Source organism: Anomalospiza imberbis, chromosome 2 (genome assembly GCF_031753505.1).
Source record: "Anomalospiza imberbis isolate Cuckoo-Finch-1a 21T00152 chromosome 2, ASM3175350v1, whole genome shotgun sequence".
Lineage (NCBI taxonomy): Eukaryota > Metazoa > Chordata > Aves > Passeriformes > Viduidae > Anomalospiza > Anomalospiza imberbis.
The window spans coordinates 69,367,342-69,390,596 of record NC_089682.1 but is presented as its reverse complement, the minus strand read 5'-3'; the positions used below and the strand labels follow the sequence as shown (position 1 = coordinate 69,390,596).

Sequence of the window (23,255 nt, the reverse complement as noted above, 5' to 3'; positions counted from 1 at the left end):
TCTGAGTGGTAAATATAGTAACCATTTTTTGCATGAGAAGTAGAATCATAGAATTATTTATTTGGATTGTGTTCAAAAAGTATTCAATAACTTAGTGTGATTCAGTGTTAGAAAGCTGAGGCATTTTCCTTGACTACTTCTAAATTTCTTCGGTTACATTTTTTACCACATTGGAATTGTAATTGTTCTGTATGTTCTTAAGGCAGTTTATGGAAATAACTAAGTCATATTTTTTATGACTTTCGGGAGATTAATGAAAAGCGTTACTCCTCTTTTGGATGAGGAATTGCTGTGGTAGTACCATCAGGAGCAGATTTTTAGGATCTCTTGATTGAGGGTCTCCCACCCTTGGGAAAGAAGACCACACTACCTGTTTACAGAAGAATCCTCTGTGTTTCAATTGTCCTGCCTGATGTCAGATAAGAAAAACAGAAGCTAGAATCTGGCCCTCCTTTCTGCACTCTACTAGTTTTACCAGTAATCTCATTATGTTTCCTTGTGATTTGCCTCCCAAGTTTTGGAGAAAGAGGAGAGGGGTTTTACAGACTTGGCACCGATTGCCATGTAGCTTCATTTCCTTCTTTTACCACTGTCTATAGCAGCCATCTGAATTTTGATGAAAGTCATATATCCCCGGAGACAACTCATGCATGGAAGTAGAAATCAAGTCCCATATTTCTTAAGTTAGAGTAGGCTACACTTTTTTCCCCTATACAAGACCATTATTGTTAGGCTGACAAAGTTAGTTGGCAGCAATTACCAAATCATAACACACCAGGCAAGAATATTCCATAGTATTGAAGTACAGTAATTTTGGTGTCTGCAGTGTTCTCGAGCAGTTCTGACGGAAAGCCTTTCTGGATCTAATGTGTTTCAGGATATGGAGGTTGTAGCCAACTTAATTTCAGGTGGCTTGAGTCTGAGTCTGGCTCATGCCTTGATTTTTAAGGGCATTTTACTAGTTCAGCTTGCTAGATGTGCTTTCTTCTGCTTTGACATTTGCTGTTTGTCCTCTGGTCATGTGTCTGAGCTGGATGCAGTAATTCATACATTGGAGGGTCAGGCCAGCTACCTTCCCTTCGTGGAAAACGGTCAAGAGCAAGAAGGAGGAGTATCCCTCTGGCATGACAGAGAAACAGAAGGGATGTGTTTTAGACTTATGCTATACATGGGTAAATCCTACAGATTTGTACATTTAGAATTCTTTAGCTACAAAATTAGAGGTAGTGAGTTCTTATGCCTTTTGTTTGAGCAGATTTGACAGATTTTACTACTTTTCTCTGTTGTACATATGTGTAATGCAGCACAGCTTGTGGAGTACAGCTGCACCATGGCTTCTGTCAACAGCCTCAATGTTAAAAGTAGACATGGCTCTTCTGATGGTGTATGTGAAGGAGAAGTGTGCCTTCCTCCTGAGATTAGTCTTGTGATAAAAGTTTCCTGCTTTTCTTAAAAAGAGAAAACAGTATGCATGCATGCTTTGCTATGGGCTTTGCACTGCTTGACAGAGAAGGGTAATTCTTAGGTGCTGGAGGGACTGTTGTCCTGTCAATTTTGAGGAAAAATGCTTGGGAATAAGAATTCTTTCTCATTCAGTTTGTCTGAAATGGCTTCACTTGCAAACTCTGAGTGTTGTGCAGCCCATAAGTGAGGGTTTCTATTAGTTACTCATGGCCAAAATAAGAACAGCTTTCTTGAGAACAGGAAGCATTTGACCAGTGTTTCCGCCAGTTACCAAAATACTGTTCTAAGCAATGAAATGCTTTACCTCTCCTAAAAAGAAAAAAAAGTTGATTAAAAATTTTTAGCTCTCCTAAAAAGAAAAAATGTTGATTAAAAAATAATTCAGAGCACTACATTACATTGGTAGTTAATTACCATTTCCTATATAGTATATAACTTTCTGAATTTTCTTGCTGATTATTTTGTGGTTTCAGTCATAGTCAGCATCTGATAGTCAGTGGTTTCAGTCATAGTCAGCATCTGATTTAGTTAATTGCTTTATAGATAAGAGCATGTGATAAATCACAGTTTTTAATTAGGTCATCAGAACAGACATATTCTTCCTTTAAAAGCAATTTAGTTGTTGTCTACCATCAGTAAAACTTTTTTATAAGCTGCCCCAAAAATGAAGTAGTGTTAACCTGTGTGCTCTGTTTCTAATTAGTTCTGAAAGATTGTGTGACATATACGTGTTTAAACAACGAGTTTGGGAAGTGAGTTAAGTGTCTCATGCAAAGTCGATGTAATCTATTGTACTCTTTACACCATGGGCATGATAAATCACTAGTTTGAAAATGTTTTTTGGATTGGATTCATATTAGTTTAGCACATAACACTGTGAGTAAATTGCAATACATGGAAACAAACCAATTAAGACAAAGAAATTTCTGTTCCATTTGCAAATACAGAGAGCTACTACTTACAATTGTTACCAGTGGGAAATGTAAAAGGTGAGGTAATCCCCTAAAGAAAAAGGGCCCTGGTTGTGAAACACATTAAATGTAAATCTTGTAAAACTTGTAGGGAATGTACTGAAGTACTGAATTGAACCCACTCAGAGTTCAGGCTAACAAGAAATTCTGGTCAATGAAGGCAGATAAAGGAATTGTAAATGATGGTTTAAATTTGTCTGGAATTCCAGAACACGTGCTTGGATAATATGAAATAAAGCTGTCTAAATATGCAGCTCTCATTAATTTACCGGTCATAGTGAAAGTCTGTTACAAGATCCAAGGCTGCTGGAATAGCTTGCTGGTGTTTAAATCTCTGCCGTTTTTCAAGGGTTAGAGTGAAGAAGAGAAATCAAGGATCTTTTTATTTTGCTCTCTATTGTCCTAATAACTCATCAAGGAACTACAGGTGGACCATAAAAGCTCACCTCAGTCTTCTTTAACTTGTGTGGCAGAAGAGTTTGGCTTCACTTACTTATAATAGCTTGGAAATGAATTCTACAGGAACATCCTTGTGCCTGTTGCGATGTCACATACCCTGTCTTCTCTTCTGTTGTGTTTCTTTCACCAGTGCTCTTAGGATGAGGAGGGTGTGGTGCTACTAACTCACAGCAAAGAATCAAAATGGATAGATGGACAGGCAAAGATATGGTAGTAAGTGTAGGATGATCAACAAGGCCAAGTGTAAGATGCTGCACCTCGGCTGGGACAAGCCCAAGCACAAATACAGATTGAGCTGAGAATGGATTGAGAGCAGCCCTGGAGGGAAGAACTTGGAGCTGTTGGTGGATGAGAAGCTCACATGACCTGGGAATGTGAATTTACAGCCCAGAAAGCTGGTCTCATCCTGGGCTGCATCCAAAGCAGTATGGGCAGCAGGGTGAGGGAGGGGAGTCCGTCCCCCTGCTCGGCTCTCTTGAGACCCTACCTGGAGTGCTGTGTCCATCTGTGGGGTCCCCAACATAAAAAGGACATGGACCTGTTGGAGCATGTCGACAAAGATTATGAGAGAGCTGGAGTGCCTCTCTTATGAAGACAGACTGGGAGAGTTGTGGTTGTACAGCCTGGAGAAGATTCCAGGGAGACCTCACTGCAGCCTTTCAGTACTTGAAGTGGACTTAAGAGAAAGATGGGGACAAACATTTTAGAAGTGTCTGTGTTGACAGGACTAGGGTCAATGGTTTTAAACTGAAAAAGGGCAGGTTTAGATTATATGGAAGAAAGAAATTCTTTGCTGTGAGAGTGGTGAGGCACTGGAACAGTTTCTCTCGAGACGTGTCTGCCCCATTCCATGGAAGTGTTTAAGACCAGATTGAATGGGATTTTAAGCAACCTGGTCCAGTGGAGGGGGTCCCTGCCCATGGCAGGGGAGTTGGACTAGATGGTCTTTAGAGGTCCTCTCCAACCCAAACCATTCAATAATTCTGTATAGTGTTGGAGTTCATTACAGCTCTGGACTCAGGACAGTGTTGCTGTTTTATCCTGAAAACTTGGTGACTACATGAAGCCTTGTCAGACCTGCTGTTTCTGCATGTTGTTTCTTCAGCAGCCTTTGGCCAGGCAGCAGCAAAGTTCTCTATGGGTCAGTTTCAAATGGGATAGAGGGAGATGGAGCATGAGTGCTCCTTCTCACCATTTTGGAGCTGAAAATCTGAAGATTGTGCTAAATCCTTGGGGGGCGGGGAGGGGGGGTGGTGTCGTTGACTGTACAAGCAAATATGCTTGCATATTCCTGGTCTGGCCAGACTGGTCTTTCGGCCGCTATCTTTTCTGCTCTGGCAGCATTACTAATCAAAACCAGGTTTGACAGTTGTCATGTGCTTTCTGCAGGCTGGCTTGCAGCTGTTTGCTGTCCTTCTGCTGTGTGATTGGAAAAAATGAAGGTTTTAGTTGGCTTCAGTGGATCATTTCTCAGATGCAGAAACCTCTACTCCATGATGATGGTGGGGCAGGCTTGCTTGGACCTCCTTTTTCTGGCATTTCTGTCAAGGCAGGGGAGATTAAATGGCCTATTTCTCTAGTTTCCCATGCTGGCTGCTGGCCTGGTTTGTGGGTAATTCAGTTCATGAGCATTATACTGCTGGATTTTTTTTTTTCTGGCTTCCCGGTACTTAGTTAATTGCAATGTTGAGCCCTTTAGTCCTTTGTGCAGAGAAAACTAGAAAAAGGTGAAAGTCAGTTACAGGCTGGGACCAGGAATGCCAGTGTAAATACCAAGCATTTTTTGGGAGGGGGCTGGGAGGAAGGAAAGGGAGAAATAGGTAGAAGAGAAGTTAGGAGAAGAAAAGCAATTATCATGGTCTTGGCAAGTTTTACAAATACCACAACTGCAGACTACTAGCTTCAGATTAAGATAAATACATACAAATGTTTTTTATTTCATCCTCTTAGCAGCATATATTGTGTGATTATTTCCATGCTTGGTTAATTTGTTGAACGTGTGTTCTGCAATTTTAAATTATAAAGCTCTTTAAGGAGAGACTGAGGTTCCTGAGCAGGACTGCAGCAGGGAGGAAGATCAGGATAGTTTAGTTAGGTAGAGGGTAGAGATAAATTAGTTCATAAGGTAGTTTACTAACCCTGAAAGTGCACATTCGGGTCAATGAGCAAATGGAATTTATACATGGAATAGAAGTACACTGAAATGTGTGCAAATTTGAACCTATGTTTACATGACAAATCTGCAAATGCTCTCAGAATGAGCAAGACAACTCAAAAAGAGTTACTATGCTGTTAGTCTTGTTAGTTTTAATACTGATTTATTTATGCTATATTGATGATGTGTTTTGCACGTCTCCAAACCTCTGCTTAGGGAATCAACACATGTTTATTATTTAAGAAAGAAGAACATTTCCATATAGTGCTTATAAGATACATGGCCAGATGTATACTTTGTTTGCACAAATGTTGGGTAAGTAACCAGAGGAAAGAGAGATCAAGTATTATGGGATGCAAAGGTGGGTGTTTGGTGCAACACATTCTGAAAACTGAATTTGGGAAAAAAATTAGAGACATTTTGGAAAATGGATACAAGGCTTTCATAAACTCTGTAAAATATACTTTATCATGGGGTTTAAATTGTTTAGTCTTTAGAGAGTTCACAGTTAAGTTACTTGTATTGAAAGTAAAGGTAGAATATTATTTGATCTGTTAATGGGCAACTAGACAGCTTGTGTCTCGCGGATGTCAAATATGGCTGATTGTACAAATAAGGTTCCAACAGTTCAGTAATGAAGACAGGGTCATTCAGAGACATTCAACAAAGTAAAAGATGGAGGTATATGGAATTCACATCTGTGCAATGGAATTAATTGAACTTTTTATGGTTTTTTAGAAAGTAGGAATTTACATATCTGTCTTTTTAAAAGCTTCAGTTCAGCTTCAGTATTGTATTTTAACATATTTTAAAAATATTTTCAATCTCGAGTATATCGAATGGCAACACATTCTGTTTTGGTATTGTGGTAATTTCATTAAAAGTTGTGACAATAATTAAGCTCCTCAGTTAAATCTGTCATCTTAAATAAGGTTTAAATGCAGACAGTTGTTTTACATTTGACTTTTTGGGGACAGAATTCAGGAAAAAAAAAAATCAAAAACTTCTTATATGTTTTCCTAGTCATTATTGCTTCTGAATCTCACCAGATCTTTTTTATCTAGCACTCCTTGTTTTCAAAAGTTGTGTGATGGTCAGCTAATAAGGGCTATAACAATAGTTCACATATAATCAAATTGAAAGATTGTTATTAATGATTTTGGATGGACTGTCAAAACCCTTTTTTCATGTAATTTGCTTTTAACAAAGAAGCACAAATTTTACAGGCCAGAGCTGTCAGCTAGCTATTGTATCCAAGATCAGCAAACCTAATAGGAGAGAAAAACTGTCTTTTGTGGTATTCCGTTCTTCTTTATTCTTATAAACAATTTGCATGATTTTAATTTTAATTCAATTAGGGTTTTTTTTTTCTGTTTTGTTTTGGGTTTTTTAATGCACATATAGAAGTAGATGCCAGAATTTGTCAGGTGATGAAAAAGCATGCATTTCTAAATTCATTAACTTGTGTGATCAATCTCTTCACTGCTTGCATTTGCAGTTTTAACTTTGCAGTGATGAAAAAGCGTGCATTTCTAAATTCATTAACTTGTGTGATCAATCTCTTCACTGCTTGCATTTGCAGTTTTAACTTTGGTAAAAGAGTAACTATTCTGATGAAATATTATGTGAGACCATTTTATTTTTGTGCATACCTAGAAAATTCAAGACATCTGGAATCTAATGCAGTGTTTCTCTTTCTGTTTTTCCTACCATTTCTATCAATAATGCACAATTATCTTCCACTTTAATTCTGGTTCATACAATCAGTGGTTTTTCTTTTTTTTTTAACTTGACTTGCAAAGAATTTGAGCAGAAGCAACTGCTTTGTTGGAGTGGGAACAATTGGTCATCTTTGTCTGGAGATGACATTAGAGCTTGCACAGCATTACAGAGTGGTAGCACAAGTCAGGCTGCCATTTCACCTCACGTATAATGTAACACACTACCATGTTCTTTGTAAGGAGTAACAATTTTAGGATTCAGTAACAATCATCTTGGCAACACATTTATTTCACACTGAGATCACTAAAACCATGTGTTGACAGTTTGCTTTCTTGCGAACCTCTGACTGCCATGGCTGAGTAGAAGGCTTATTCACAGTGAATTGAATGCAAATAAATCTCGAGTTTTTACAGCTTTCTAAAATATCTGATTATATTGTAATATTTAGTGAACAACAGTTAAAAATTAGCTAAATTCCTAGTCAGCAGTTTCTTTGAGAATAGTATTATTAGTTCTTAAATAGACAGTTTTGCCTAGTTTGATTTGTGACAGAGCTATACTCTGCATATTTTTAGCAGATTTAATACAATGAAATAAACTTGCTGTTTCAATATATTTTGTATATTTTAACACATTATTTAAAATTAAATCCTTTGAACTCAAATGTCTTTAATAGATTTAGTCAGTATTGAAACAAGTTGTATGCAAATATTTTGCAGCATGAATATTGACTATTATTATACTGGTAACTTTGGTAGATTTGAAATTACATACCAAGGATATGTCAGGCAAGATATGTTCAATAAACTGGATTTTTAGACAAAGTAGATTTGGTGTCCTGTAGGAATCCTTTTACTCTCAGCAAGATATTATCATAAATAGAATTTTAGAAAATATATGAGGTGTGCAAGAATATTTTTGTTTTTATATTACTGTTGTGGTTCTTCATGCAGCTTTTTTTCCTCTATCCTTTATGGAGCATTAACTATGATGAAGTTTGTCTCTAATGTTAAAAAAAAAAAATACAGTCCATGTATATTTTGACTTTTTCCATCCTTGTGCTTATTCTTTCATATCCAACATGTGCAGCTCAAATGCCAGCAGGATATTCTGTGGTTTTGGATTTCCTTGTATCTTGGCTTGTCACAGCTAGAAACTGCAGGATAGCCTTCCACTTGTCCGGCACAAAACATTACCACCACTTAGAGAGAATTTGAGGAATTGGGCTGTGTTTCTTTGGGGAGCAGAAGGAATTTACAGGTCATCTATAAATTGAATTTTTTTGGTGGGCTTGTCACTTAAAATGTTGTTTTGAAATACTGAAACATGTTGATCAGAGAGGTTGTGAGACCTCCAATCTTTGAGAAGCTGAAAATGGGCCTAGACAAGCTGGTTCAAGGGAACTTGAGCAGGATCAGAGAGAATCATAGAGTTGTTAAGGTTGAGAAAAGCCTTTAAGGTCATAGAGTCCATCCATTAACCCAGCAATGCCAAGTCTACCACTAAATCATGTCCCCAAATGCTTTTAAATACCTCCAGGGATGGTCACTCAAACACTTCCCAAGGCAGCCTGTGTTCAAGTGCTTTACAACCCTTTCCAGGAAGACACTTTTCCTAATATCCAATCTAAACCTCTCCCCTAGTGCAACTTGTGGCCATTTCTTCTTGTCCTGTCACTTGTTACCTGGGAGAAGAGACTGACCTTCACCTGATTACAGCCTCCTTTCAGACAATTGCTGAGAGGGATAAGGTTCCCTCTGAGCCTTGTTTTCCCCAGACTAAACACCCCCAGGTCCTTCAGCTGCTCCTCATAAGACTTGTGTTCCAGACCCTTTCCCAGGGCTGCTACACTTCCCTTGAACATGGTCCAGTATGATTCTGTTTGTTTTTGCATTTGCAGGGCAGAAGGAAAAAAGTTAGAATTTGAAGACAGTGTGGAAGCTTTAAAAAACCAGAAGCACTACAGATAAATTTATATTTTAAGACTGGCAAAAGTTTACTAGCTGATTACTTTTATCATTAGTCTTTGTGATGTTATAGCTCTGTGAAGGTGTTAAAATACTCTGAAACATGCATCTTTGCATCATGCTCTTCTGCCTTGTAAGACATTGCCTTACTGAACCTCCACATGTTCACACCTATTTACTGCCACCTCCTTCACCTTAAAGCTTACACCAACAGTAAGCTTGGGCTGATTACTGTTTTGAAAGATGAACTTCTTTAAGCCTCCTCTTGAATTTTGCATGCCAAAATCCCCTATAGCTCCTTCTCCAGTCTTGTCATTGCCAGTCAAAGGCTATAGGCGGCCTCATCCCCACCATGCAGTTTGTGTGGGAAGGGTGGCCCACCAGAAGACATCTGACATGTTGCATTTGTTATTGCTGTGATTTTTCCTTGTTTCTGAATGGTTTTGATATCTGACATTAATGAGGTGAGTGCAAGTGTACTAAGAGAGATCTTTTAATAGTAGATGTGAAAAGAAAGTCACACACACCCGTGATTTTCAAAGGAAACAAAAGCAGCTTAGCTGTATTGACAGAATGCTCAATTTGGTTGAAACATCCCTAAAAGTGTGGGTGAAAGAAGTCAATTTTGTGAAATACAAAAGATTGTGTGAGGTTCACTTCATTTCTCAGAGAAGAAAGATTTGAGAAGCAGAATCACAGCGGAGCACTGTCCTGCATCCTTGTGGGTGTAAATGAAGTAATAGATTTTGCAGCCCAGTGTTCTGAAATGTACACATTCATTTACAGGTGTGTGGAAAGAACATAAGGTAATTAAAATATCTTTTATTAAGTTATTTTCTGCAGAAAATTATGTAAGAAAGAGTAAACCTCACTTAATCTGTCTCTTGGAAGACTGAGGAATTAATCTCAAGAGATGTCTTTGATACCACATTTATTGAGATACAGCTGTCTTAAGGTAGTGATAGTGGGAACCCAGCAAGTCCTGCAAGCATGGAAACAATGAGATGCTTTTTTTTTCAAATCACTGTTTAGAAAGATATCAGCTACTGCAAATTGCTTTTATTTATAAACTTTCTAAACGTGGTTGTTGTTGGTTTTTTTTTCCCCAAACAGCCTGCTAACTACTCCTTAACATAGATCCTTAAATGTCAGGGTGTTTTTTTAATTAGAACCAGATATTAAAACCATGTTTTTTTGCAGTTGAAATTGAAACCAGCTTCACTGTTTGCTATGGAAACAAGTTTTTAAAACAAATCAGTTCATGTGTGTGTTGTTGTGCCAATCCATGAATTTATGTAATTTGCAGATATTTTCATGCCTTTTTCCAACCAGCTTGTAGAAAGATAGGTGGTACAGAACGTGTTATAGTCTGTATTAAGCCAGTAACCTATATCCGTATCAGAGGTATGTGCCAGTTGTCTCACTGGATTAAAGAAAGGATGGGGCAACTAACACGGAAAGGTATTCAACCTAATTAAAGATAGGAGATTTCCCCAAATTTGTGTTCCCTGCCATCTGCACATGACATTGTTGTGTTTTGTAATCCCACGATTACTGAGAATTTAGAGGGGCTCAGGTGCTTTTAGGAAAAGCACTGCATCGTACTATTTCTTCATACTCATTTGTCAGTTTAAGTGTATATTATTAAACAGCAATCTTGACATTAAGTTTCATGAGTCATGAAATGCCATATAGTTATTTTTTCCACAGTACCCCAGCTGTGTTCCTTACAACTTCTGGAGGACAATTATCTAGCGCTGAGCATCTTCTGACCCTCTCAAAGAGTCTTCTGGAACAGCTGTGATGTTGCCTGAGGGATCATGTACTGTTACTTAGGCTGAGACCAAAATCCTCAATTACGTCTCACCTTGCCTAAACTGTGCAGGTTGTTCTAAAGGAATTACTTGAGAAATTCAATTGTAAAATAGTTGCTAGAAGATAGCAGAAAATATAAAAAATGTTATAAAAGTTGAAACAAACGGTCATGAGCTGTGTTGTCTGTTTTTTAAATGCTAATTTGTCTGTGTGTTTGTTGATACAGGCCACAGAAACTTTGTTCCGAATGGCAGTAGCAAGAGGAGCTATCACACCTTTAAGACATGGAGAAGTAAGGCTAAATAGATTTTTTTTTTTTTGTTTTTATTTATATGTGATATAATGCTTTATTTATATAGTGTTTTATAAGTTCCTGGAAGTCATACTGTCTTCAGATAAGTGAAGAGAGCTGAATTACGTATAACTTGCATACCTACATTCCAGTATTATTTTAAAGGAGCACAAGAACTTAAATACTGCCCAGTCAGAAATGAAGTATTTTTCAAGGAACACTCTATTCTTGTCTTTGCTTCAATCATTACTTAGCTGTATTATAGAAGTGGCTCAAGAGAGCCTTTCAGCTGCTTTGCCAAGGGCTGGGTTCCAGTTTTTCACTGAATTTTCTGTATTAAAGATGGTCAAATCTAGAGAAATTCACGGGAGGTCAATATTTGTTACTGGATAGCTGTGGAGAGGTTACTTCATCCTTTGTTCCTTTTGAGAAATAGTAACTTCATGAAATATTCAAAGTATTAATACATCAATTATTCCAGAGAGGATAAATGTATTTGAATATTATGTTGCTCATACATGCTTTTGTTTGTGATGAACATTTTTTTTCCTTCTTTGTACAGTTTTATATCTGGTAAACATGGTTTTGAATGTTGATGATTAAATATCTCCAGTATGACTTGGTGCCATTTATACTTAGGTTGAATTTAATTCAAAAAATAAAATACTACAGTCAGTCATGACACTGGGAATGCGGAATGATCTGGGCATTGCCACAGCTGGATGCTACAGTGTGTGGGGGTTTTCAGTGTTAGAAACCTCAGTGTTTTTTCACTGTAATATTATTTTGCTCAAATTCCTAATAAGTTTGTGGAAAGTTCTTATCAGAGACACCATGTTCAGTCTGGAATCTTGACCTACACTGACCCTGGAGTCCCAGCTGTGCTGTAAAATGTTTCTTATGCTCATGAGGTTGCCTTCATCTCTTTTTTGTGACAAAATAATGTATCTCTGCATCAGTGTCTGAAGATGTACCTGAGATATCATGTCCTGCCATTGTCTATAGTTTTAGCTTATCTGAATATATGGATCCTCTATGAATTTTGTGTACTGCTATTTTCTACAGAAGAACGTAATGACATTTCCAGAAGTGTTAGTTACCTAATATGTGCATCCTTTCCAAATTCCCTGGTTAGGTTTTTTTTCCCACTGAAGGGTACTTAATTTTCTACGTTTTAATGACCAGGTTGCCCGAAAGGTTTATGTAGTTACCCAGTCAGTGGTGTGAATTATGGAAAAAGAAAATTATTGGTTTTCTTAAAGAGTAACTAATTGTACTGTTTGCAATCCACAGATGTAATGATGTCTGTTGTGAATATTAGTAATTTCTGAATCTGATACATCTTCTGGTGAGCCAGTTTAGCTCACTGGTAAGGTAGAAAAAAATGTACTTTTTTCTTCAATATTCCTTCTGGTTTTTTATCAGTTAAACCACCTCAAAGGCTAGAGAGAACCAGAGGAGAAGCAGTAACATAAGTGGTGAGAAGATATAACCATGGTTAGCTAGAAAGGAAGTGCAAGAAAGTCAACTTCATGTTGGTGTATGGTGTCCTGTGATACTTTTTCTGAGGTATTCTTGGGGCCTCAGTGGAAATGCAATTAAGGCTAAGCTAGATAATTTATAGATAAAACTTGTAATAATGGTCCAGAATTGGCTTTTTGTATAAGAAGGCAGCGGGAGAAACAAGAAATTACCTTTTTTCTCTCTTGTATTTTTATTGGACTTTATGCAACAGAAAATATTTTCACTCAAGGGAGATCTTTTCATTAAATTCCATTGTGTAATTATAATTTACTTAGTCTGAAAATGAGAAATTACATTATTCAAACAAAGCTAATTTTTTCAGAAGAAACATATAATTATCAAGTCATACTGAAATATTTTTTGCTCTTCCAAGAAATTGCTGGATGTTTGCACACATAAGTAGAAAGGGAGCCAGCAAAAAAAGTTGAATATGAGCTAAAGTTGATTGTATTCTGTTTGACAGGTGTGAATTTGGCAGTGAAAATCAAAAGAGAAACTTTTAAAATGGCAATTTCAAAATATGGAAGCAGCAGTCCAAATGTGCAAAAGTGCTGTTCAGCTTTCACATCAGAACTTAAAAATGTAACACCATTTAAAATTTGAGAGAGGATAAAACTGTTCACTGCTAGAAGGCAAAAGTCATACCTGTTTGTTTTAAATTAAAAAAAAAAGGCATTATTCTGTCTGTACCACTGAACAGATTAATATGCAAACATTTCTTCTACAGGCAAAACAGGATGTGTGAAAAGCTGTCCATTATGATCCAGTTGTCATCACCAGATGGATTTATAAGCTATAATATTTAATGTCCACTGGCAGTCCCTTTTAGTTCTCCTTTCAATATTTCCTCATTCATTTGGCCTTATCAGGTCTTTATGCATATATAATTTTTATGTTTTTCATTTATTTTCCTTGAAGAAATTGAAAAATGAGGATGCATTAGGTTTGGTCTTTCTACATTTGCCTGTGGTTTATAAAATCACTGTTAAGAGATTAGATAATTATGCTGCCAGAACTAATTATCAAAATTGGGTGCATAGTCCCAAAAATTACTTAATTGTGGAATATTAATCATAGAGGTTCCTGAAGAATCTTCTCAGCAGTTCTCTTGCACCTGGGTGGGTTTAAGTGTAGTAGCATCCGTGGGAGGGAATCAATCCCAGAAGCTTAATTCATTAGGTTTCAATATGTAGTTGTCTATGTTAATTAGTTACTCCTGCCACTTATTTTGTTGTGGGGGTCCAGCATGAGGCGGAGCCTTATTCTTTTCTGTTACCACTTCTAGCTGATTCCTAAATCATCCAGAAATTGTGGAAGCAGATGTGATCACACCGAATTCCATGGCTGTGCTTCTGTCCAGGAATCTTAATATGCATTTCTTTAATGACAAAGGCTGAGGTGGTGGCACAGCTGAGAGCTGTGCATTTGGGGAGCCTGGACCTGGTACCACCTAGAGAGCTTCTCCAGCTGTTTCTTCTGCTTGTGGTCTTCATGCAAGAGGCTCAGATCTGCTGCCATCAGTTCCTCACAGTGTCCAGTCTCTGCCAGGCAGGCCTGCTGCCTCTGTGGTGCTGGCTGATCGGGCAGCAGTGATGGGATTGAGGAAACAAGAGCAGCAATGGCCTGCCTGCTGAAATGAGAGACAAGGAATACAAGGAGGCTCCTGCTTCAGAGATGACTTTTTGTGCTTTCCAGTTCTGCATCATTTCTGCTGTGTGCTGAGCCCCCAAGGGAGAGCTATAAGGAGGAGTAAGGGTTGGCAGCAATGTGCTGTGGGGAGTCGCTGAGTGCATGGCAGCAGGATGGAATACATTTGGCACCAGCTAAGATCAATTCGGTGACTATACACTGAGAGAGAGAACTTCAAAAATTTTACTGGAAATGACCAATTTTATTTAGGTTGTGCCAGTGATATACCAGAACCAGTGTGTCACGTAGGATGTGGATATCCTGTGGAGATACTGAACAGGAAGGAGAGATCTGGTTAGGACAATGAGCTCACAGGTCATCTATGGTCTCAGGCCCTTTAGATGAGGGAAATGGATCCACACAGAGAAGGAGAAGGGTGATAAACTGAGAGGGTGGAACCCTTAAATGGAAAAAAATGCATGAAAAATCATATGCTGATATAGCCAACAGATCTAATAGTAGAGTTATGATTCCCAGAGAGCCACAACTGATACCAGCCATGCATGATCTCTATGGCTGTTAGCATAAAAGTGTAAGTTTTTCTAGCCTAAAATGGCTTACTGCCTTGCAGTGTATTACATGTAACTGTATGCATTGCTGTGGCAGTACATACCTGTGCTTGAAAGTGGACTTCGTTGGAGGAAGACAAGTCTTTGTCTTTGTTTAAAGCTATTTTTAAGCGATTTCACCACTCTGTGTGTTTTCTGTAAATTCAGTAATGTGAAGTGCAAAGTTTTATGAATTTAGCCCAGATATTTGTAAAAAGTAATTTCAGTGGATTTGTGTTCATAGTTAATACCAGTGATGTATTTGTGATGCCACACTTAGCTAAACGTTGAACAAGGGGATCAGTAAGGATCTTTAAAATGTGGTTTCTTTAATATTTTTACAAGTGAATATGTAACAATGGGAACAGCAACATGAAATGCTCCTTCGTGCAAAACTGCTTTTCTTTCAGATGTACTGAAAGAACCTTGGAAAGAAGGGTACATAGTTGAAGTGACATTACTGCCAGCTCAGGTTTTCCTTGCCCTCTTTCTTCTCAGTCTACTGTGCCATAGCAGAGTGCAGTGTAGACTCCTGGAAACTCACCTGTGGAATTAAAGTCATGTAGACATGAACCTTTTGTATTATTAACACAAACTGTGATTACTTTTTTCATGAGGAGGGACTTCTTAATTTTACTTGCCAATGAAGTGATTCGAAGGAGATATTATTACACCTGACATCATATTTAGTTGTGTAATGTGAAGATTACATGGAACTAAGTATTCATTAAATGATAATCTGTTCTCCATATAATGGGGTTCTAGGATTGTTAAGTCTCTTGAATCTTATCCTCTGGGTTTTTCCTGTCCTGGTTAAGGGTTGCTGGCACACAGAAGACATTTGCGTTTTTTAAATTTAATATGTTGCAAAACAGTGTAAATTTAATTTAACCAAATCATATTTCTGATGTCATGTAAGATCCAAAATGCCAGTAGGTTTCAGTATTAATTTCTCATATAAAATTACCCCCTTATATTTGAAAGGTATTTGCAAAACTAAAAGAAAATGTTTGGTTGCAGGCAGGTCTGAGTGCCTGTTCATCTAAAGTGAGGTACCTTCTCTCTGTCCTGAGAAAATAATCTTTACTTTTTAGATTTTTCAAAAGAAATGTGTTTAAAAAAATTTAAAATTAAAAGGTATCCTATAAGAGTGTTCTGAACCATCAATTAACAGCTCAAATATTGGCATACATAGTTACAGCTTTCTCATTAGTGAAATCTATTTTGGTTGTAGTATAGAGTCTGTCTTTTATAACTTTTTTGTAAAGAAGAAGCAATGGATAGAACTGTTTTATAGTCCTTTGGCTTAAGGTTTCTGTTTGGGGCATATGTGTCAAAAGTATTTTAAAATAGTACTGGGATCTGGAAAATTCTTCTGGCAGGTCACAATGGGTAACAGTTCAAAGGTAATTTAATTGCCAAAGACTGGCATACCTTATCTATGTTATCTGGAAGTAAGTCAAAAGTAAATAATTCTTCTGATTAAATGCAGTGAAAACTAAAGCTTGATTGGAGGGAGAGAGAGAGGTTGAGAATGCCATTGAACCATGGGGAGGGAAACCAGAAGATTGCCTTTGAGGTGTTCCAGTGTACAGTGTCCCAGTGCTGTTTTTGCCATGTGTTTAATTTTGTGAAGGTGTTATTTGTCTAGCTTGCCCTGGATTATCCATTTTAAGTGGTCTATGGGTTTTTAATTAATTTTTAGTCATGAAGAGGAAGGAAAATTTGTTTTAAAGCTATAGTTGAATATGAAGAACTTTTCTGCTCTTTTAATATCCTATTTGCCTAAAGATAGTCAGTTTCTTACTAAAAATTATCTCAAGCATGGATAGAGTATTGACTTGCTCTAAATAATTTTGAAGTATTGTGATGGAGTTAATTTGTTAGGGAATTTGAAAAAATTAATGCACTGTAGGAATCATGTCCGGTGTAAATTTAAGGTAGAAATATCTGTAAGTGAGAGAGTGGCTACATATTTCAGAATATGGAGAGGTACCACTGAAGAAAGGTAACACACAAGTTTGGAAACCCAGAGAACTTGAATTTCAAAACAGAAGTGAAATAATATCTAGGTAACTCATGCTTTGTAGTTTTCTTTAAGTGTATGGCAAATATAGTCTGTCTGTTTTTCATGGAGTGAAACAATAGAATTTAGTACTTTAAGCATTTAGCATATCATGCTGGGCATTATTATTATTGTAGTTTTCTTTAGTTCAAGCTCATGGTCTGTATTTGTCTTAGAATAGTCTTCACTTCCCGTTATGAAGTTAAACACAAGGCTAAAAAGTAAATTAAATTATGCCCAGAGATTGTTGCCAGGTGTGTTTCATCAAGAAGGTATTGGCAGGGTGTAAAGTAAGGAGGGAATTACCTATTTTAAAGACTTCTCTTTTTTTTTCCTTCCTTAGTACTTAACCCATGTATTTCAGATTTCTTATTCTTTTGCATCAGCAAAGCATCTAGTGCATCGTAAAAGGAGACATTAAAAAATTATGACAACAAAGATAAATGTAAGGAAATGTATTAGCTCCCAATCTAGGTTTTTTTTTTTTTTTTTTTGAGTCTTCTATGTCGTGGCCTTGGAATGAAGCTGTCATTTTGCTTTATACTTAAAACCTGTCCCCAAAATTGCCCCCTGCAGCTCCATTGTTCTGCAAGAGAAAAGCTTATGTGTAGGGAGATTTTTACTCTTGTCCATGAGGAAAGGCAGAGTAGGTGCTACTGGAGTTTGGTGCTTGAATAATGCTTCTTTCTCACTTTGCTGGTGTCATTATTGTGTTGTATGTTAATTCATTCATAGAATTGAAGAAATAGGCAACTGTAAGAAGATACTTAACCTGATAAAGCTAAGATTTTGTTCACATTCCTTTAGTGACACTCAGCTAATTAAATGTAATATTCCTTTTGGAAAACAATGTTCTCATTCAATTTATGATTCTTGTCCATGTGTTAGACTTAATAAAGTATTGTTGAACACAAACAAGAAATAATAGTCATATTTGGTGACTTTTAATTGTCCTGTATGTTAACAGATTGCATAAATCAAAATGCAGTTTGAAATTCTTCTTTTGGGTTTCTGAAGAAAAGATGAATGTTCCTATATTTAGTGAGAAAGCTTTTCCCATTCCATCCAACCTAAACAATCGTGTTGTGATTCTGTGTGCTTCTCTGTGTTTAAAGACCTAAATTTTCAAACATTTTTTGTAGGTATAAAACTAGAATAATCCTACTTTTATTGGGCATATACTTGATTAATATTATATAAAAGTGAAAATTGACATACATTTCTGAAGCAGGGACCAAAAATAAAAAGGTGAGCTGGACAGGAACAAACGCAGATCCAAACCAATATGGTTAATCCAATGTTCTCCGTTTATTGTTTACAGACAGTAGTTTTTATACACTTCTAGATAGTTTACAATCGTGAGCACACTCTCATTGGCAAGCAAACATTGTTTGTTCCTGTCTTAAGGTGGCTAAAGTTTCACACTGCAGACCTATACTAATTCACACCTAGATAGCTCAGTAAATTGTGTTATACCTTAACATAATTTCTGACTGCGCCACAAACTTATTCTTAATGCGCCACAGGTTTTCAGGCCTCTGAGACCCACATCTGAGGCCTAGGCTGGGGTAGCTCAACCTTCACTTTAAACATATAAATCACACACATCCAGATCGTGACCCATTTCTCTCAGAAATTCCTCTATGCATTTCTCTTAAGCTGTAGAAAAATCAAATGACAGTACCTAGGGTAAGCAGTTCCTGCTTATAAAGGCTAAGGGTTTTATTGTTCTTTCCCAGATGTGAAAATATGGGAAAATACTGTTGATAGGGAGGATGTCTACTAGGACTGGGAACTGATACCAAAACTAGGGTGTAGTATTTCTTGTGTGACATTATTTGATGGCAGGGGGAAGAGACTCTGGAGCATTTCCATCACATGATAGGTTGTGATCCTTACTGGGTGAGTACAGCTGGATTTTTTGGACACTGTAAAGACTGCTACTATACTCCAGTGATCTGAAATTATTTCAAACTTAAAAATATTAGATGTTCTTCCTTCTTTTAAAAAACTTTTATGCATTTGCACTTTGAGACCACCCCTGTACCTAAATAACAGCATGAGAGCAGGAGAACAGTCTAGCCTGAGATATTTAGGTACCTTTATGAATGTTAAGGAAGTTATTGTTATAGGCAAGATCAAATGCTGTTGCTCACTGCTCAGGAGTGGGTACTCAGGAATCAGGAATAGTGGATGTTAATGGAAATTAACATCACTGAAGTTCTGTACTAACAGTCTGCACTGGTTCATTGTAATAACGTATTGTAATATTTTTACAATATTTAACCACTTAGGAAGGATTATATTGTCTTTCTTGACTGATATCTCAGTGCAAGGTGATTGTGATAGGTGAAGATCTGGTCTGCCTGCAGCAGGAATGATGGGGTGCCTGAACTGCTGGAACACTTCTCCCACTCTGAACCATGAAACCAATCTGTTCCTGGCAGCTACAGTTTTATGGAAACTAATTCTTTGTTGATGGAATTAGGTGAAAAATATGTGGTACTGATTAGCAAAGAGTCTGTAAAGTTTCTTGGTCATGGAGAACATTCCTCTGGCCGTGTGCATGTGTTCAGATGTGTGTGACTACACATATTATTTATGTTACATATTTATCTTCCTATATTAAAATGATGGGCAGTTTTGTTTTTTAAATATACTGATTTTAAAATGTTTGTATTATAATTTATAAAATTATAATTATTAAATATATGTTTACTATGGTAGAATGAATATTCGGTTTTATTGTTCCTAAGTTTTAGAAACTCAAACTTTTAAACCCAACAACCCTCAAAATAATATTTAGTAAGCTATATAGCAAAAACTCACATATGAACCTTTTTGAAGTACCACTGTTTTCTGTAGGAAATATGTATTATGCAAGTGACTGCTTGGATAAAATAATGATCTTTCATTTATAAGTATCCTGCAGAGCTGCAAAAAGTAAACTGGTATCTGCAGTCTGCCTAATGGACTGCTGACCACATCACTGCATGCAATTAAGCATAAGTGATTTTTCTGCTCAAGACAGCCTCAAGACTAATTTAGCAATGAAACTTAATTACTTCTAGCCCTTAGAGAAAATGGCCCAACAAGGCTAAGGTTGTTGGCAGGGCAGTGTGGGAAAGCTATCGCTGCAACTCCCTTCTCCACTTCTGATTTTCTGTTTGCAGTACTTAAAGCACAGTTAACCTTCAGTTAAGCAAATATTCCCACAAAACTGGTGCATTTTTATTTTTTCCTATGTTACAAGGCTAAAGAAAAAGATAATGAAACATTGATGTGTTTTAAAAGCAAGCATTCTGATCAAACCCACTGCTTCAGACTATAGGTGAAGTTATCCTGTGCTAATGGAAATGAAAACTTAAATATTAGTTCTCAAATGCTTAAGTGTTAGTTAACCATTCTGGCCTGAGAAACCTCAAGCTAAAGCTAAATGCATTTGTGCTTCTTGACAATTCAATATGTTAGAGGTAAATTGTTCTTTTATTTTGTACTTAGGTTACAGGAAAAAATGCTGAAGGAAATGAACATTACCAAAAAAATGAATCATATTAATAAACTACTTTATACTCAAAATTGCTTCATTTGAGTTTTTAGGAATGTGTTATTTTTCAAGGAAACAGGAACTTTAATTCAGTGACTCCAAGGAATACAAGGAATACATCTGGAATAACAATTCAGAGGGACATATGGCATCAATTGGCTTATATTTTCCTATATGGGGGTTCTGATTGAAGAGGGAAAAGTGTTCATTAATTATGTGGGATTAAAAATGCAAATACTTTGCAGTGTTGGATTTATGTGCCCTATTAAAGAACTGTGAGTATGGAAAAGATGTGGAAGCTAACCAAAGAAAATTTATTTTTCTGTTAGTCGACTGTGGCAATAACTTGCTTTACTTCTGTAGTATATTTTTCACCTTAACAGCTTTGACTCCCTTACTCTTATCTCTTTATGTAGAGAAATTTCTCATTCACCTCTAAGATTGTAATTTACAAAAATATGCAATATTGCAGTTGTAATTTGTTTGATAAATTTCCTCCTTAGTAATGCTCTGGGTCTTTTTCCTGTTAACAGCTATGGACATGTTTATTAGTAGAAATATTCATGGTAACAAAACAAACATGTGCCTAAATATTTGTGAGAGTGTGTGGCATAAGACACTAATTCCCAAGGGCATGTTTAGCATATGCTCTAGTACTTCACTCAGTAGGGAGTGAATTTGAGAGTGTGTGTAGGTCCCCTTGATTTCAACAGTATTTAACCAAACAAGTGACTTAAGCTTTCTGCTAGGCAGGAAATAATACTTTAGGCATGTACTTGAAGGGTTTTTTTAAATTTTATTTTTTTATCTTAGGTCAGAGCATTGAAAGATTCATTGGAATCAGCACTCTTTTAGCCTTATATTTAGAATCTCTGGAATAGTTACCAACCTTGGCTTATATTTAATATATTATGTTATATATATATATATATATATATATATATATATACCATTTTTTTATTTGAGCTGCTCAGGCTGACATTTTCTGGGGTAATGAAGATAGTGCTTCCCATCTGCACTATACAATGTCTGTTTACCTCCTTTCATGAAGGAGGCACAAGGTCTTTCACAAAATCTATCATGTGACAAAGTAATGAGAGATGGACCAGAAACCTGAATTACAGTTACACCAGCAATGTGTATCAGGAATTACATGAACTCAGTAAGGGACACTTGCCTTGAACTGTTGACTGCCTGAATAAACTTGGGAGGAAGGTGAGAAAAAGTTTAGTATTAACATCTCCTTGAGAGGCTTGGGATAGGTAAGTGACTGACTGGGAGTCCTACAAGTACATGTGAAAAGGAAGCTTTTGCTCTCTTCATTTTATGGGCAAAATGCCACACCTTATTTTGCAATAGGTCATGCAGTAGATGTACTTAATTTCTATCATAAAGTAATTAATAGGGTTACCTGGAGTAAAAGATGGTCTTGATAACCCATGTGGACTCCTGCAGTTTTAGGTTCTGGTGGAGATGGGTCCCAGTGGCTTGGCAGCCTCTGTTTTTTTCAGCCATCCAGTGATACAAGGTGATGCTCAGGCTGCCCTAGAAACTTCATGCTAAAAATTTAGGACTAATAATATTGGTAGGATATAGGACAAATCATACTCTTTGTCTACCTGTTGAATTTTACTAAAGTTTGTAAGCTAAGCTTCACTCCTAATTAGAAGAAAATCTCTTATTGGGTTAACAGTAACAGCCTTGCTGTGTCCTTTTGTTCATTGCTGAAGTGTTTATAGCAAACAGAGAGATGCATTATATTCTTTACAATGCTCCTTTCTGGCAGGTGCCTTTACTCCCTTGCATGTTGGATTTTAAATCTCTGTTACTTGTTTGTAAGAAGAGTTCAACACTTACGTAGAATTTACTTCTCTGAATTTGCTGTGAGCTGTCATTTTATGGTCTGTGCAGGATGGAACTGAACAGAGGCAGATGTGGAAAAATTTCTTTTCAGTAAGATTATTTTGTACACAATGTACTCCTCTCTGTGGCGTTCTGTACAGCTGATTGGACTTCGTGTAAATTCAGGACAAAAATGTAGACAAATAAATTTCCCTGTCATCTGCTTGTCCTTGAACTCAGTTTCACTTTGAAATGACTGTGTGAAGAGACCGTGAGTGGGTACAATTTTCCAGTCATAAGGAAAGTGCTTGGAATTCCTGACATTTAGAAGTGTTCACATATGTTTGATAAAAATGTGAGGTTTTTTTTTTTTTGGTTTTTTTTTTTAAACTCTTTTAAGTTGCTGAAACTGAGAACTTTTATGTAATCAGATCTGGCCCTGGAGCTGTTTATCAGACTTAAAGAAAGTGCCCTTCATTTCAATTGTAGTGATGATGTTTAAAGGAAAGATTGACTAATATCTCATTCTGTGTTCTTGGTAGCCACCAAAGATCCTTAAGTTCATTCTCTTGTTTCATCTTAAATACCAGAGAACCATTTAAAAGTAACAGCTGGTGACCAATGTGGTCTGGTAGAGGCGGTGGGTATCAAGAAATAATTCCTGTGTGAGATGTCTTATTTTCCAAAGCATATTCTTCCAGCAGGGAACTGTACTTGTGAAACTGGCTTAAATTAGTATTTTTTAGTACTCTCAATATAAATTATTTCAGTTCCAGTGTGTACAGTTTCTACAAACAACATTTGGCATTGAGATGCACAAAATATTTTGATTATTTTAATATGTCAATAATGTGGGAAATACTGTTCTAGGTAGTAGAACTGCATATACAAAGGACTGAAATAAAGATATTTGATTATATTGACTAATAAATATTTTGGTGTATATTAAAATATCAGTACATGATTTTAAAGCTAATTTAGTGGTGCTCAACAATGGACATGGTGACAAATAGCTGGCTAAGAAAAGGTTCCTGTCTTAATCTCTTATCTCAGTGCATTTTTATGCAAAAAAAAAAATTACAATTTGAGGTTACATTACTAATTTTGGAGTGAAAGATGAGACTTTTTTAGCATTTCAAATCCTGTACTTATGTCTGAAGCAGACAGAATAGTTTGTGCATTTGGAAGTTATCTC

General features: G+C 36.7%; 1 protein-coding gene across 1 annotated transcript in view; it reads left to right on the top strand.

Annotated features, from left to right (window-relative positions):
• The window catches only part of TMEM135 (transmembrane protein 135), a 159,646-nt gene that overhangs the window by 59,341 nt on the left and 77,050 nt on the right, over positions 1-23,255 (top strand). The window contains exon 5 of the mRNA XM_068181563.1: positions 10,780-10,845. Within this exon, the coding sequence (XP_068037664.1) occupies positions 10,780-10,845 (66 nt within the window). The remainder of the gene's footprint in view (positions 1-10,779; positions 10,846-23,255) is intronic.